The sequence below is a fragment of the Mytilus edulis genome, chromosome 12 (assembly GCF_963676685.1).
Source record: "Mytilus edulis chromosome 12, xbMytEdul2.2, whole genome shotgun sequence".
In the NCBI taxonomy this organism is placed as follows: domain Eukaryota; kingdom Metazoa; phylum Mollusca; class Bivalvia; order Mytilida; family Mytilidae; genus Mytilus; species Mytilus edulis.
In genome coordinates, this window is record NC_092355.1 from 63,553,248 (window position 1) to 63,570,433 (window position 17,186).

The 17,186-nt window shown below is 31.2% G+C and overlaps 1 protein-coding gene across 2 annotated transcripts; it reads right to left on the reverse strand.

Annotated features, from left to right (window-relative positions):
- Positions 1 to 1,422: 1,422 nt before the first annotated feature.
- Positions 1,423 to 12,111, reverse strand: LOC139498925 (dnaJ homolog subfamily C member 27-like). Of its 2 annotated transcripts, XR_011658046.1 has the most exons (8): positions 11,781 to 12,111; positions 9,470 to 9,552; positions 8,866 to 8,935; positions 8,073 to 8,237; positions 7,410 to 7,526; positions 6,152 to 6,312; positions 3,198 to 5,221; positions 1,423 to 2,910 (listed from the first exon to the last, which is right to left on the reverse strand). XR_011658046.1 is itself a non-coding variant. In XM_071287515.1 (7 exons), exons 1-7 carry the CDS (start codon positions 11,850 to 11,852, stop codon positions 5,089 to 5,091), a joined length of 801 nt encoding a protein of 266 aa, XP_071143616.1. In that variant the 5' UTR covers positions 11,853 to 12,111; the 3' UTR covers positions 1,423 to 5,088. The 2 variants fall into 2 exon arrangements, 1 of the variants encoding a protein (XP_071143616.1); XM_071287515.1 differs by having other exon boundaries at positions 1,423 to 5,221.
- Positions 12,112 to 17,186: the final 5,075 nt, after the last annotated feature.

Consider the following 17,186-nt stretch of genomic DNA (forward strand, 5'->3'; position numbering starts at 1 on the left):
GTGTCCCAATTCATTCAGTGGTTTTCGTTTGGTGCTGTGTTACCTTTTTTTTTTTGTCATAATTTAGTATATAAAAAGGCTGGTTGTTTTCTCTTTTGAATCCTTTTACAACTGTCATTTCAGGGCCTTTTATAGATGACTATGTGGTATGGACTTTGCTCATTGTTGAAGTTCATACAGTGTCCTATAGTTGTTAATTTTTGTGTCATTTGGTCTCTTGTGAAATGTGACCTCTTTGGCAATCATACCACATCTTCTTTTTCTATTATATTTGAATTTTGACCAATAGAGAACTCAGATCAAGCAAACCACATATTGGTAAAAAAAACATTACTGTAATCCAACTTATTTTTGCGAGCAATTTATTTTTGCGACATGTACAAGTAAAAAAATAACGCAAATATCGTGAATATGTGAAATGTAAATCTTTCCTTATTACACTAAATAAAAAAAGTAGAAAATCGCAAAATTAAATAGCTGCGAAGAGAACTAGAAAAGATCAAACGCAAAATAAAGTATCAGCGAAAATAAGTTGGTTTACTGAAATCAAGTGTTTGTAGAAAATATATGAATTAGAATACTGTAAATTCAGAAATTATTATTGCAAACTAGAGGCTCTAAAGAGCCTGTGTTGCTCACCTTTGTCCATGTGCATATTAAAAACAAAGGACACAGATGGATTCATGACAAAATTGTGTTTTGGTAATGGTGATGTGTTTGTAGATCTTACTTTCCTGAACATTCTTGTAACTTACAATTTTCTCTATCTAAATAAAGTTAGCCCTTTAGATACAGAGGAAAATATTTTGTAAAAATTTAAAAAATTTACTAAATTAATGAAAATTGTTAAAAATTTACTATAAAGGGCAATAACTCCTTAAGGGGTCAACTGACCATTTTGTTCATGTTGACTTATTTGTAGATCTTACTTTGCTGAACATTACTACTGTTTACAGTTTATCTCTATCTATAATAATATTCAAGATAATAACCAAAAACGACAAAATTTCTTTAAAATTACCAATTCAGAGGCAGCAACCAAACAACCGGTTGTCTGATTCATCTGAAAATTTCAGGACAGATAGATCTTCACTTGATAAACAATTTTACCCCATGTCAGATTTGCTCTAAATGCTTTTGTTTCAGAGTTATAAGCCAAAATCTACATTTTACTATTTTTAAACTAGATACCCAAATGAAGATTGTGGCAAAGTTTTGTTAAATTTGTTGGCGTAGTTTTAGAGGAGAAGATTTTTGTAAAAGATTAAAATCGTGTTTTAGTCTAAAATGGCAAAATGGCAAAAATAAATGCATGCAATAATTTCTGAATTTACAGTAACCATTGTTTTACACCAGCAAGTGGTAGGAAATCATACTCTTATTGCTTATAACCTCCTTGGTAATACAATGTAGAAACATAAATTTATAAAATAATTCATTTTTATTTTGCATATAAAAAACATTACAATAAATTAATTATAAAACTTCAACAAAGTAGCATCTAATCTCAGGTAATAGTAATATAGTACCATTGGTGAATCCAGGTGGGGTGGGGGGTTCAGGCTAAAATCTGCTAAAAGAGCCTAACTAAGTAATATTCATGAATTATTAATTAAAATTATATTGTTTAGAGAACAACTTTTTCAGAGAGGCTAGATTCTAGCAGCATTGTATCATAAGCTGAATTTGGTTGATATATGATGGAATTTACACATTTTTACCACCAACTAAATAACAAAGGGACATAAATCTACCTCAAATTATGTTAAATTATTTAAGGTGGTACCCAACACTTTCACTTAAATTAATTTGACTCGTTTAATTTTCATAAAATTTTGTCAAAGTATTTACTTTGACACTTTAGAAAAAATATAAAAATTTTGAACCAACCTTTTTGTCAGAAAAATTACACTGGTTATATAGCAATTTGACAAACAACAATTTTGATCATTGAGAAGCTTAATATTCCTTTTACAACACAATGTAATTAAAACGTTTAGCTGACTTTAAAGAGTTATCTCCCTGTAGTGTTGGGTACCACCTTAAATGTGGAGGCATTTAGCACCTTATATTTACCAATAAAGATCAATAATGAGAAAAACTATGACAATAATCTGTCAATTTTTAATTTTAATTTTCCAAATAATAAATATAAATGTTGTTAATGTCAATCAATTGTTTTATATTACACTTATGTATACAATTCATATTACTTGAAGATCTGTGAAAGCACTGAATTTCTTTACATACATATATTATTTTTGTTTAATACATCAAAAACAGTGAAACACCACAACAGAGTTAACTTAATTAGTACATTGTATTGCAAAAATTTTCTTAGTAAGTACAAACAAAGACAAACAAAAGACATATTGAATAATTTAATTTTGGATGTAACGCGTCTTCTAATTGGCTGACATTTTTTTGTTATCAGCCCATAGACATAATTAAGTCATGTGACCGTGACGTCATCAACATTTTTTCATGGTTTTCTACAGTTTAAAATGAAATTTAGAATTAAATTATAAGAAATGACTGAAATATTTTTTCTGTCTATTCGAAATAACATAAAAAATGATGTGCACACTGTTAAATAACCCGCTACGCGCGTTATTCAGTGTGCACCAAATTTTTTATGTTATTTCTTCAGACAGAAAAAATATTACAGTCATTCCTTAATTAACGATAAAGATAACACTATATATTTTGTTTATGGATTCCAATCTTCTAAGTTTGTAAGAAAGTTTCACTTCATCAATGATGTTATTTGCAAAAATGCAAATTGATCGGATCAATAATATCATCAAAGGGCAATAACATTATAATGCATCAAAGATATGGTTGAAATACCCAGTCGAAGCAATTTTGTTCCACCAATTTTAAGGGATTGGAAGAAACAAATCAATGAAACTTAAGGTGGTACCTAACACTACAGGGAGATAACTCTCTAAAAATCAGCTATACGTTTTAATTACGTTGTGTTGTTAAGGGAATATTAAGCTTCTTAGTGATCAAAATTGTTGTTTGTCAAACTGCTATATAACCAGTGTATTTTTTCTGACAAAACAGTTGGTTCAATATTTTTGAAATTTTTATATTTTTGTTAAAGGATCCAAAGTAAATACTTTAAAACATTGTCAAAATTTAATTAAAATTAAACGATCCAAATTAATTTTAGTGAAAGTGTTAGGTACCACCTTAATTGCAACTGAACAATATCCAAGCAACAAAACAACTTGTACGTTAATTTAGAAAGCTTGAATCGAATATAAAATATGCAGCATTTTGTATTCGAAAAAAACAGAATAAGACCATAAACTCAATTCATAAGCTGCAGTAAAATAACTTCTATATAGTATAGCACTCACTTTACAATTAAACATCAAAATAAAATGAGATTTTGTTTCGCCTCACAAAAAACAATTTCAATTATTATCAAGAATACACATTTTACTATTTAATGATAAACAAACAATGAAACAAATTCTGATTTGATGGTACACTCAATTAAAGGATCAAATAAAATGCATAAAATAACTCATTAATTCTTTTACATCAATTAGAAGTTAAATTATACAGATTAGTACATGCAAATACACTTTATTTCATTTGTGACAAATATTTATAACATATATTTTAATTGTGGTTTTCTATGACTAAAACCTATAAAAATTAGCAATTTTAAAACTAAAATGTATATCAAAATATCACAGTATTCATGGATTTATTGAAACTTATAATGAATGCAGTTATAATGGTTGCCAATTCTTCTAGAGTTATGAAAAAAAATGGTTTAGAAATTATTTTTTTGTGTAGGAACTTATTCCTAAGAGATCTTAAGAGTGTTTATGCAACTCAAAATCCATAACAGAGAGAAGTTTTGTAATTTTATAGTAAAGTACAAAAATCTTAACAGTTTTTGAAAAAAAAAATCTTCAAATTGTTTGCACAATACACAGATATTCCCTTTTTCTTGTGTTTGCCTTTTTGTCAGATATTCCAAATCATCTTGGTTTTATCCATGTAGTGCCATTCAAAATGTTGCTTGCTAATACAATGATTTTTTTTTTATAGTTTTATTACATGTAGGTTGAAATGCTATTTTCTAAAATCTTATAATATTTAGTTGCATTTTCAAAGTTTATGAAAGAAAAATAGGCCAATGTTCAACATATGAAAAAATTATACAAGAATCATTTCACACCAAATTTTCAATCGCTTTTATCTGAATAGCACAGATGATGACCTTGCATTTTTTCCCTGCTCTTTAGATCCATTTTATATATACTTTAAATTAAAAGGATTGTTTTAAAAACCTAATATCATTAAAGGCAAGTTGCTCTATAGAGAAATAGAACTGCATTTTGAATGTAAAAATTTCATTGGACTAGAAAACATTTGTAAAGATACTTGGGACAATTGGTGAAATTTAACATCATTTCTAAATTTCTAAATCCATTAAGTACAGGTTTAATGACTGTGTTACCTATAAAAAAATACTGTATAGCGGGGTTATTTTCCTGAGGTGTAAATTTTCGCTTATTTTTGCGGATAGAACAAAATCTCCAAAATAAACTCTGCAAGTTTAAATGCGCACATGCAAAGGTATTGATAAAAGTTTTGAATCCGCCAAAATATTTTGAATACCTTATTCATTCAAAATCGCGAAATTTTACACCTGCTAAAATAACCCACTATATACGGTAATCAACAACTATTATTCCATATTGGTATTATTTTATTAGGTTTCTCTATATGAATTGGATTTTGAATAAAAAAGCATATTCACCTGAGAAAGTGTTATTCACCGCGTTAAACGTCACGCGATTTTACATGCAACATTACGGTTAAATGTTTCATGTAAAATTTGTTTTGGTATATGTTATTCTTTAAATACACGTTCTTCTCTCGGAATATGGAATAAAGCAATAACTGTCTTTTGTTTCGGTAAATATGGGGTTTAATTGACTTTTGAAAAACTGATATTCACTTCGGCCGTCAGCCTTAGTGAATATCATTTTTCAAAAGTCAATAAAACCGCATATTTACCTCATCAAAAGACAGTAATTGTATAATATTGAATGTGTGTTATGAACATTTTTTTAACAATGTAGTCCTTGCTGCTACTAAAAGTTTGAAAGCCTCTTCACTACCTGGTGCTACACTTTTATCTGGGTGTAACAATACTGCTAATTTTCTGTACGCTTTGTTTACTTCGTCCCTGAAAAAAAGTTAATTGTTATAATAAGTGATTTGTATTTCTGTAACTCTGTGGAATCATTAATTTTTGTGGGTATCAACTCTCGTGGATTAAGGAAAACATTTGATGGCTATTTGATTTAGTGGTTTTGACAATCTCTGCATACAAAACCTGTTGAAAATGTGTGATTCATTAAACATTTGAATTCTTGGTTCACATGTAGCAACGAAAACCATGAAAATTGGTACCCAACAAATAATACTGAATCCACAGTATATGACAAAATCCTCATAATAGTAGAATAGATCCAAAATTTATCCTTCAACTCACACAAAGTCATGAGGGTCTGGATGGGGGGTCTGTTATTCTGTAAATATTTAATTTTCATCCCTTTTTTCTCTATTCTTCAAAAAATTACCCCCTTTTTTCTCTAATCTTCATTTTTTTTTGCCTGTTATTCTCTAATCTTCATTTTTAAGGGATTATTCTTTAATCTTTTAACCCCATCCATACCCTCAGTCATAAAACTAATATATTAGATTGTTTTCAGTTTGCTCCTAATCTTTGTTGATGAAAATTAAAACCTTAATTTCAATTTGTCACATTTCTTTTATTATACTTATGATTTAAAAAGAAGAGCTCACTCAATCAGAACTCAAAATATAATACACCTTTTCTTAGGAATCTAAGAAACCGCATTAGTAGTGCTATACAGTCTCACTCAATCAGAACTCAAAATATAATACACCTTTTCTTAGGAATCTAAGAAACCGCATTAGTAGTGCTATACAGTATTGATAAGATTCAGAGTTGAACACCATGTTTAACCCCAGTCTTTTGTTGAACACTATTTTCTGACTTTAGAAGTTTTTGATTATTTTCAGTCTATTTGACAATTACCTCACATAAAGTACAATTATTCTTACATACAATAAAACATATTTTACATACTTGGATGCTCCTATATTAACACCTAGCCTCTCATAATCACTCCTTGCTGCTTTAAGCTTCTGTATAGCCTCAACTTGATCCTTTGAATATCCTAACTGTGTGGTGAAAGGTGCTTTCTTACCACCATTCTCTACTGCCGATACAACACCCTCAAATAAGTTCTATAGATACAAACAAATTATAGAATAATTAATGGAAGAATTCAACAACTGGGGATTCATTATTTTTGTTGGATACAAATTTTTGTGAGCTTCTTGGGTACAGATAAAAAACAACAAATTCAAATATTCGACAAATTACAAATTTCTATAAGGTTTGAATGCAGAGATTGGCACAGCCACCAAATCAAATATCACAAAAATGTAAGTTTTCCTCAATCCACGAAAAATACATGAATCCACAGTATAGAAAAATATTCAAAACATCAATTGATGCATGAGGGTGGTAAAGGGTTATTTTCGTGCAACGTGTTTTGCCATTTTTATTTCACGTGCAGCCGTGAAAAAGGTTTGTTATTCACCGTGTTTCTTGAAATCGGTAAAAAGATCAACGTGCAAGACTTTTTTAATTGTTCGTTCATCGTGAAATGGCAATTTCATTTCGCGTTCTTTCGTGCAGATCCCCCGCCTTTACGCCCCTCATGGATGTGCGTAGTGCACAAGTTAATTATCAGTATTTTTCAATATTTGAATTCTTTGATAAGTTATTCTATATTAAAATTACATTGACAAGAAGCTTTTTTATGGAATCAAAACAGAAAATGTAGGGAACTATTTTTAACTATTTTAATGGAATCAAAGCAGAAAATGTAGGGAACTATATCTTTTTATACACATTTACAATAAGCTTTGATATTATGTCACCAACATCTTGACCACACCTATTGTTAAAGGAGGAGTGAAATAAGAGAGTTTTTTTCACGATTTTTATTTCACTAGGAAATCATGGTAATGATTGCAACTAATGCAATAGGTTATAATATGTTGTGCTGTCACAAAAAATGTTTTTTGTTTGTTCTAATGGCATAAATCCGGTTGTTTTGGTTTCTCTTTTCAAATTTTGTCAAGTTGAGGCCTTTTATAGTTTACTATGTGATATGGGTTTTGCTCATTGTTGGAAGCTGTTTGGTGTCTGGTGTTAGTTGTTTAATTGGCCACCATATCACATCCTGTTATTTGTAAGCAGGTTGATTTAGTAAATTTAAAATTTCTTTTGTTTAAAAGCTTATCAATAAGCTATAGATATTTTAAGTATTTACCTGAAACATTTCTGTGACACCTTCCCCTGTTTGTGCTGATGTTTCAAAGTAATGATAACCTCTTGTGTCAGCCCATATCCTACCTTCAGATTCATCAACCACTCTCTTCTTATCAGTCTAAAAAGATCAGAAATATATCAATTATGAATGAGGAAACATTATCAAACTACAAAATGTAAAAATTATAAAATGTGAATACAACACTCATTTGGGCTCATTTGTCAGAACAATAATGAGTCCAAAGGTTAAAAATACATTCCAAATATTCATATTTAGACAGTTTTTTTTTAATCCTATATAGTATATATATTTATATATATTAATTCAAATGCATTGCTTCAATTGTTGTATTTGATTAAATTACTTTGTGAAATCTTAATATGATAATAAGTAATGGTCTCTGGGCGGCTAATACTCTGGATTCATTTATTTTTGTGGGTATCAATTTTTGTGGTTTAAGGAAAGCTTACATATTAGTAGATATTTAATTTTGTGATTTTGGCAAAGTCGACATACCTTCCTTTAAAAAATTGGTAATTCATTGAATATTTTAACTGGTGGTTCTCCTGTACCCATGGAATCCACGAAAATTGGTATCCAACGAATATTAATGAATTTAGAGTAATTGTTTATCAAATGGACAACTAAAAATAATGACAATACCTTATTAGCACAAACACAGACTGCAATGTTATCTACTTCTGACTGGTTCCCTACTTCATTCTGCAGCTCCAATAACCAGGAATCCAGTGCCTCAAAACTACTCCTGTCTGATACATCAAATACAATAATGGCTCCCTGAGTATCCTTGTAAAACTCATTTCTTACCTAAAAAAACATAAAAATTGAAGTTTCACTCATTCTAACATGGTTAGTGTCATCTTCTTTTTTATATTTAGTGTCAAGATGTTCAAGTATGCCCATAAATAAAAATTGATTTCCATTTGCATGATGCTGCATGATTTTTTATGTGAAAGTTGGATAAAGAGCTAATCAGGGCTCATGTTTTGTCTGTTATTATGTATGTATATGCCATCTCTAAATAAAATTTACTTACTTTCTTTTTTTGGTGAGGCCGATATTGATTTGTAGAGGGTTAGAAGTATACAGTATAACAAATATTTCAACCACAGGACTTTTCCTGTCAAGATTTGTTAAAAATAAACAATGTAATTGAAATGCAACAACATTAATAGATGCACTTCACCATTAAAAGTAAATGTGACTTCATGAACCCCATATGAAATCTAATAAACCATAGTAAAGAAAAGTTCATTTTAAAACGTTTTTATAAACATTTATTCCATCTGAAAAACGTTTTGTAAATCATATATTGGATGTTATCTTTTTTTTTGGGCCGATCAATGCATTTGAATGGGAGCATATAGTTGGAACCCCCCCCCTTTTTAAAATGGCTAGATCCGTCACTGGTGTTCCTGACATATTGTTAACTTACCTCATAGAATATAGGATGTCCAGCCATGTCAAATATATTGACTTTAACCTCTTTATCTCTAATGTTGACTCTGAAAAGGTGAGAATTTGTTTAATTACTTTCATATCAAATTCAATAACATTCGAAACAAATGTATAGCACTTTTAACTTAAAAAGTTCTACAAAATAGCATGTAGCGTAACTTTAAAAAAACAATGCATCCTAAAGAAGACATGCTATAAATGAAGGCAGTTATAACATGATATGACGCTTAAATATAAAGACTAGATTAAGCATTTGGAGTTCACAATTCCACTTCAGCTATTTTCAGGGAACATTTCTGATCAACAAAAGATGGATTCCTCAGGAAAATGTTTTTTTAATGTTTTTGATAAAGTTTTACCCATCGAAATTAAATTGTTGGAGATTTTGATGAACAGTTAAATAAAATGTGAGGAAAATAACAGTATTTTCATCAAAATGATACGACAATAAAAGCATAGACTTGCCAAAAAAAGCAGGGTGTCTTAAAAAAAGGGCATACAGCGTCATTTAGAAAATGGCAGACAGCCCTATGAAGACAATCAAGCTGAATTAAAACTACAGAAATGTAACATTGACATACTTAGTAACACCATAATCAATTCCAATAGTTGCCAGGTATTTGTGAACAAATCTTTTCTCACAATATCTTTTGATGATACAACTCTGAAATAAAAAGAGAATATATTTTAAAACACATTATGAATTATAAATTTATGTACAATGCAACAATGTTAAACATTGAACCGATGCATGACAAAATCCAGTGTACCATATTAAAGCTATCACAGAAATACATGTATGAGTTTGTGTACAAAAATCATATTATTTATATTTCAAATAACACTTATACTGGCCATGGTCTGAAATTGAATTGAATATTTCTGTGCCACTTTGACTCTGCAAATTTGATTGATATTAAATTTAAACACCAGATGGTTGCAGTTTGTTTAGCAATTTTATCATTTTAAATGGGGTAAATTCCAAATCAATTACTTGCAATATAATTAATTATGATAAATAAAATTTAAAAAAAACTGATTGGTTTCATTTTAAAATACTTTACATTCAGTTGCAAAAATAAATAATTACATTTCAATTACTTTTGTGCTGAATTTCAAAAAAGGTAATTAATCATAAAGAATTAAAACATAGGAACCTGTTAGTATGAGGCTTTACATGTTGTTTAACACTGATTTGATTTGAAATAGCTTATAAGCACCACATTTAGGCTATTTCGTGGCGGCCAGTTTTTATTGGTAGAGAAAACTGGAGTGCCTGGAGAAAACCACCAACCTTCGATAGGAAAACTGACAATCCTAGTCAATTAAGATTGGAGTCAAGCGCACACCAGTGGGGTTCGAACTAACAACCTTACACCTTGGCTAGGGATTACACTGTAGTCACTCAGCCCAAGACTTATCATAATTCAATGTCTTTCATAAATTTTGGCGATTTTTTATCGTTAAATAAATTCCTATTTATCAATGTTTAAAAGTCATGTAAGTTGTTTTGGTTTTTTGGTGTGTATTTTATAATACAATTGATTTATTTTGTTCAGTTAATATGGGGATGAGGTCCCCAATTACGATAGAAAAAACAAAAAAATTCAGGAAAATTTCCCGAATTTTTCATTCTACTAATGAACTCAAAATCGTTAACTTTTTTTCAGATCTACTTTCTTTTCCGGTCTTGTTTGCATGAGACTTTGAATACAATGTATATTTATCAACATATCAACAAGTAGGAAGGAATTCAACACCCAATCATTTTTAATAATTGTTTGATATGAAAAAACGTTATCTGGATAACTGACAATCCTAGTCAATTAAGATTGGAGTCAAGCGTACACCAGTGGGGTTCGAACTAACAACCTTACACCTTGGCTAGGGATTACACTGTAGTCACTCAGCCCAAGACTGATCATAATTCAATGTCTTTCATAAATTTTGGCGATTTTTTATCGTTAAATAAATTCCTATTTATCAATGTTTAAAAGTCATGTAAGTTGTTTTGGTTTTTTGGTGTGTATTTTATAATACAATTGATTTATTTTGTTCGGTTAATATGGGGATGAGGTCCCCAATTACGATAGAAAAAACAAAAAAATTCAGGAAAATTTCCCGAATTTTTCATTCTACTAATGAACTCAAAATCGTTAACTTTTTTTCAGATCTACTTCCGTTTCCGGTCTTGTTTGCATGAGACTTTGAATACAATGTATATTTATCAACATATCAACAAGTAGGAAGGAATTCAACACCCAATCATTTTTAATAATTGTTTGATATGAAAAAACGTTACCTGGATAACAGCGTTTCTTTGTTTACATTGAATATTATGTCATTTATAACTTAAATAACGTCACAACTAAATCCCTAACAACAGAACCAATATCGGAAACGTTACGGTATTTCCGTTTCTTTTATCAACATCAACATTGAATTAAAATAAAAATAATACAGACTTCGTCCCCATTCACAGGTAATGCCTGCCTCATATTAGTGCAGATAATTTGATTTTGCTTAGAAATGGAGTGTAATGGGCTACAAAAATAAGTAACAGAGGAGGCAGAAATATATGATACAGATAACTATGGGAATTTTAAAAGTACAGTGCATCATAAGCCTATGAAGGCTGGCTGAAAAAATATGTTTCATATTTGTATTATAATGTTATATCACTATTATTATTATCAGGCTGCACTTTAATAAAACAATATATATATATATGCCAATCAACTGGTATGTGTTATACATTGTATTTATAGTGCAAATATGTCTGCCCCAAAATATCTATAATATGATATGCACCCCCTGTGCAAGGCTGTGCCAAGGCAAGGGGCAGCTAGCAGCTCTACAAAATAAAAATAAACAACAGTAACAGTAAACTACCTTTCCAGCTTCAGCATTTCCCATGCTGATTATTTTAATACGCAATGACTTTTTCATTTTGCCCATTTCCATATGATCTTGGTTTTACAACATATTTGTCATTGCAGTCAAAAATGGTTGAACCTGATGAACCGGTTTTGGAACTTTTCAGTAAAGTTTTTGGGACCAATTTCTATAAGAAATCACACAGGTGTCTTTCTATTCGTCATGATAGATAGTGGTAAACTACTGAAATGTCTTAAACTATGTGCTGTCTTTGCTTTAATCTTGTACCATGTCACATTTTTCTTAGGAATGTTTTATAAGCGTCGATGGCAACTCCAACCGGAAGTTGATATATCACCGAACAAAAACAGAAACGAGATTTTTCATTGGGTAATTTCAGTGAGGCAGTCAAGGGGAATCTCTATTCTTTACCGTAAATAACATAAATACCATCGATTAAACAATTAGTACAAATTGAAAATTTATTTGTTATCTAGCCTATAGTGTTTATAATATTCTCCAGAGACATATAATACAAAGTAATACGTATTATATGTCTCCATGTATGAGATGACATAAGACATAAAGCTTTATTTAGAGTCGGTATAAGCAAGCAATTACAAACATAAGCTCTGAAGAGCTTTTAAAACCGACATAACAACAAATAAAACAAATAAAACAAAACATACATATCGAGTCATGCACACAACATTAAACATATAAAGCAAGAGTTCAATCAGTATATAAACATGCAGCACAAAAGTTCTTTAAGCATCTTACAAGTTTAACACATACTGGTACATGCAATTATGAGATAAAAACACAAAAGCACAAATGAAATGGTTTGCACATAAAAAGCATAAAAGCACATTAAGTTTCTAAAATTAGCACAAAAGCAGCAGAAGCACTATAGTAAAGATATTAGAATAAATTTGCCATGCTGAAAATAAAGCAACAAAACAAAAAAATAATAAGATATCTCTGTATTCATATACATTAGACAAAAAAAACTATCAAGCAATTTACAATCTTTTTTTTTGACAGTATATATATATCGCAGTTTGTTTGTTTGTTTTTTTTTTATTAAAATGTTATTTTTTTTATGAAGATTGAATTTTTTTAAAATCACGATTTTAACGAATAAAAAGACGTTTCTTCGTCGTTTTCTACATGCTTCCACATAATCTTAAAAAAAGACATAAGCAATCAAAACGGTAAATTCAGTACATCACGTACGGTCACACTATTTGTTGGATCGCACAATCTAATTCTGTGCCACTTTGAAGTTTAATCTTCGTTTGTTTTGATATACTTTCATACCAGCTTGCAAATTGTATGCATAATCAAACTGACATTGAATCAGAAAAGATTACAATAATTCCCGGATTGAAAATTTAGACACTCTGTGTTTAAATATAAAATTTTAAGAAACTGATCAATTATAAAATTCCGAAATATTTTAAAAAAGTTTGGGATTCAATATATTCTATTCCTTCAAGTCTTGGATTGAATAACAGTAGGAAATGCCTGTACCAAGTCAGGAATATAACAGATGTTATCCATTCGTTTGATGTATACTTTGAGCTTTTGATTTTGTCATTTGATAAGGGACTATCCGTTTTGAATTTTTCTAGGAGTTCTCATAATTATTCTACTTTTTTAAACGTTTTACAAACAATCATTAAATTGTATAGCTAATTCTTCTTTTTTGTATCTAACCAATATACATTATTGCAACAATGTCAAATAATTATGCTCAAATAAACTTTTGTAAAAAAAAGTATTTAAGGAATTGACTGTAATATTTTTTCTGTCTATGAAGAAATAACATAAAAAATTTGGTGCACACTGAATAACGCGCGTAGCAGGTTATCTAACAGTGTGCACCACATTTTTTTTATGTTATTTCGAATAGACAGAAAAAATATTACAGTTATTTCTTATAATTTAATTCTAAATTCCATTTTAAACCATAGAAAACCATGAAAAAACGTTGATGACGTCACGGTCACATGACTAAATTATGTCTATGGGCTCATAACAAAATAACGTCAGCCAATCAGAAGACGCGTTACATCCAAAATTAAATTATTAACATATGCATACTCAATTCAATATACTTTTTGGTGGAACATATAGAGAAAGGATATCCAAAACCCAAACCTTAACCCTAACTTTAATATAAACCCATTTTAATAATTCGTTTAATCCCGCTGCAATTGTTCGCACCTGTCTTAAGTCAGGAATCTAACCCCAGTGGTTTTCGTCTATTTATGTGGTTCATAAGTGTTTCTCGCTTCTTGTTTGTTATATAGATTAGACCGTTGGTTTTCCCGTTTGAATGGTTATACACTAGTATTTTTTGGGGCCCTTTATTGCTTGCTGTTCGATGTGAGCCAAGGCTCCGTGTTGAAGACCGTACATTAACCTCTAATGGTTCACTTTTATAAATTGCTATTTGAATGGAGAGTTGTCTCATTGGCGCTAGTACCACATCTTCCTATATCTAGACATAGACTCAAATCATAAGCCGTACTTCAACCTTTTATTTTCATGATTAACAAAAACCGTAGACCTCACACTAGACCCGACTTAATAAAGTGTAAAACCAATGATTTGCGTAGTAAGACTTACAATAAAAATCCTTGATAGAACGTATACCCTACCATATACCCTAAAAACTAACCTTAAACAATACTTTATCACTGTAACCATAACTCGACACTTATTCAACTCAAATAACCCTTCCCTATCTTATCTCTAGGTAAACCTTACTCTACTTACGTGTCTCTTACTCTAAACTTCAAACCAACTGTAACCCCCCCCCCCCCAAAAAAAAAAAGAACAAACCTGACCATACCTTATCCCTGAAACTCAAAACCTAGTCTTTATCCTAAAAAATGATAACAGCAACTCTAAAAAAGATATTATGCGTCCAAAGCGCTCTTCTGGATTTTCCTTCATCAGGAACGGTCAAAGTCGAAAATTTGAAGGCTAAGGATGAATCATACAAAACTAACAATTAAAGCTAAGTTTCTAACCGAAACCTAACCCTAATCGAGGTGGCTGACAGATTAAAGGGAGATACAGAGAAAGGAAAGAGGTGACGAGAGACATACAAAAGAAAGGAGTAAAGGGGTAGAAAACGGAGACAAAAATGTAATAATAAATGTGAGCTATAAAACAATCATTTATAAAAGGCTTCACGAAAGTGCATGTCGTGCATGCTAAGAAATTTCATAGTAATAGTGAAAAAGACCTCATTAATACCCCATCCCTATCCCAAACCCTAACCCTCAGGCACCCTAACCATAATCTTGACTCATTATCTAATCCTATATAAACCCTGAAATAATCCTGACCTTTACCTTAACCCTAACCCTAACCCTAACCCTAACCCTAACCCTAACCCTAACCCTAACCCTAACCCTAACCCTAACCCTAACCCTAACCCTAACCCTAACCCAAACCCTAACCAGAACTCTAACCCTAACCCTAACCCTAACCCTAACCCTAACCCTAACCCTAACCCTAACAAGCCTAACCCTAACCCTAACCCGAACTCTAACCCTAACCCTAACTCTAACCCTAACCCTAACCCTAACCCTAACCCTAACCCTAACCCTAACCCTAACCCTAACCCTAACCCTAACCCTAACAAGCCTAACCCTAACCCTAACCCGAACTCTAACCCTAACCCTAACCCTAACCCTAACCTGAACCCTAACAAGCCTAACCCTAACCCTAACCCTAACCCTAACCCTAACCCTAACCCTAACAAGCCTAACCCTAACCCTAACCCGAACTCGAACTCTAACCCTAACCCTAACCCTAACCTGAACCCTAACAAGCCTAACCCTAACCCTAACCCTAACCCTAACCCTAACCCTAACCCTAACCCTAACCCTAACTCTAACCCTAACCATACCTTGAATCATCCCTATCTAAACCCTGAAATAATCCTGACCTTTACCCAAACCCTAACCCTAACCTTCACCTAGATTTTGTTTATCTTAATCAAAACCCTATGTTAGGTTAATGATAACTATGTTAAATTTAAAAAATGAAGTAGAAACAAAGGATTATTATGAAGGACTCATAAGAGAGACCTTTTCGTTTAAAGAAGGAAACTATAGTAAGGAAAACAGTGATCCCGTTTGTCAAATTTTGGTAGAGACTTGATTAACGTGAGAACGTCTTAAATTTTGATAAGAATACAACGATATAAGCTAGAGGATATAAGTTCAGTTTCATAACTTCGTATTGCACCATTGCAAAAGGACTGCTGTCAGGTCACCGTACGGCATTCGAAGACTTTTTGAAATAGCTGTGGTGCGGCAGAAGTCCTTTTGCACCATTCACTGTTTTTCAGGGGTTTCATTTGCGCCAAATTTTGTTTTCCAAATGTATCATTTGCGCCAATTTACCCGTATACATATCTATCATAAATATTAATGATTGGTATTTATTCTTAACTATTTTTGGCTTCAAAAGTATCATATGTTGGAGTCGGAGATATCTCACCATGAAGATAAGCATCTGTAGAGAAATGACTTGAAATGCTTTAGACAGTCCATGTACAGAGAGAGAGAAAAACAAACGTATTGCTTTGCTGAATCTTTAAGACAAGATATATCAAAAGAGAATAAGAAAAGAAGCTGATTATGTTATAGCCACATGTTTTGATGACACAGTGATTTGTTCTCACGACCCGTATGGTCTGAAACTCTACCTATCTCAAGACGTACCAATAATGGAGCAGAAGCATTCCACATAAACTATTATGAACTGTCTTATGCATTTCACCCTTCAATGTTTGTCTTTTTAATCAATAAAGTGAAGTTTATATAAGCTACTACATACATTAACTGATTGGGAAGTTATCATGCAGTAGCAGTAAGAAGAAAGTATGTTTCAGAAAAGAAAACATTTGCCGTGTAAACTGTCGGTTCCAAGTCCGAATAAAGGAGGAGTAAGTAATTTTTCTTCTAATTGGCGCAATCGTATGTTTTATTTTTGGCGCAAATGAGACCATGTAATTTTAAAACAGGTGGCGCAAACGTAGCATTAGAGAAAAAAGTTGTGGCGCAAAACGACGCATTTTTGGCGCAAACAGATCTCTCCCGGTGACCTATAGTATGTCTGTGTCATTTTGGTCTTGTGGACAGTTGTCTCATTGGCAATCATACCACATCTTCTTTTTTATATTTTTTTTTACCGAAATTCAGAGTAGTATATAGATCTGCATATGCACACGTTGCAGTTATACGACATTAAATCATAGTATCATGAATTTCTTTTTAAAACACGCTCAAATAAGGAAAATTAGACAAATAATGTATTGGAAAAGTAGAACCTTGTTAAAGAAAAACGGTTACATATGCTTTTTGTTTACTTACATATATATACCGTCAGAAAAGG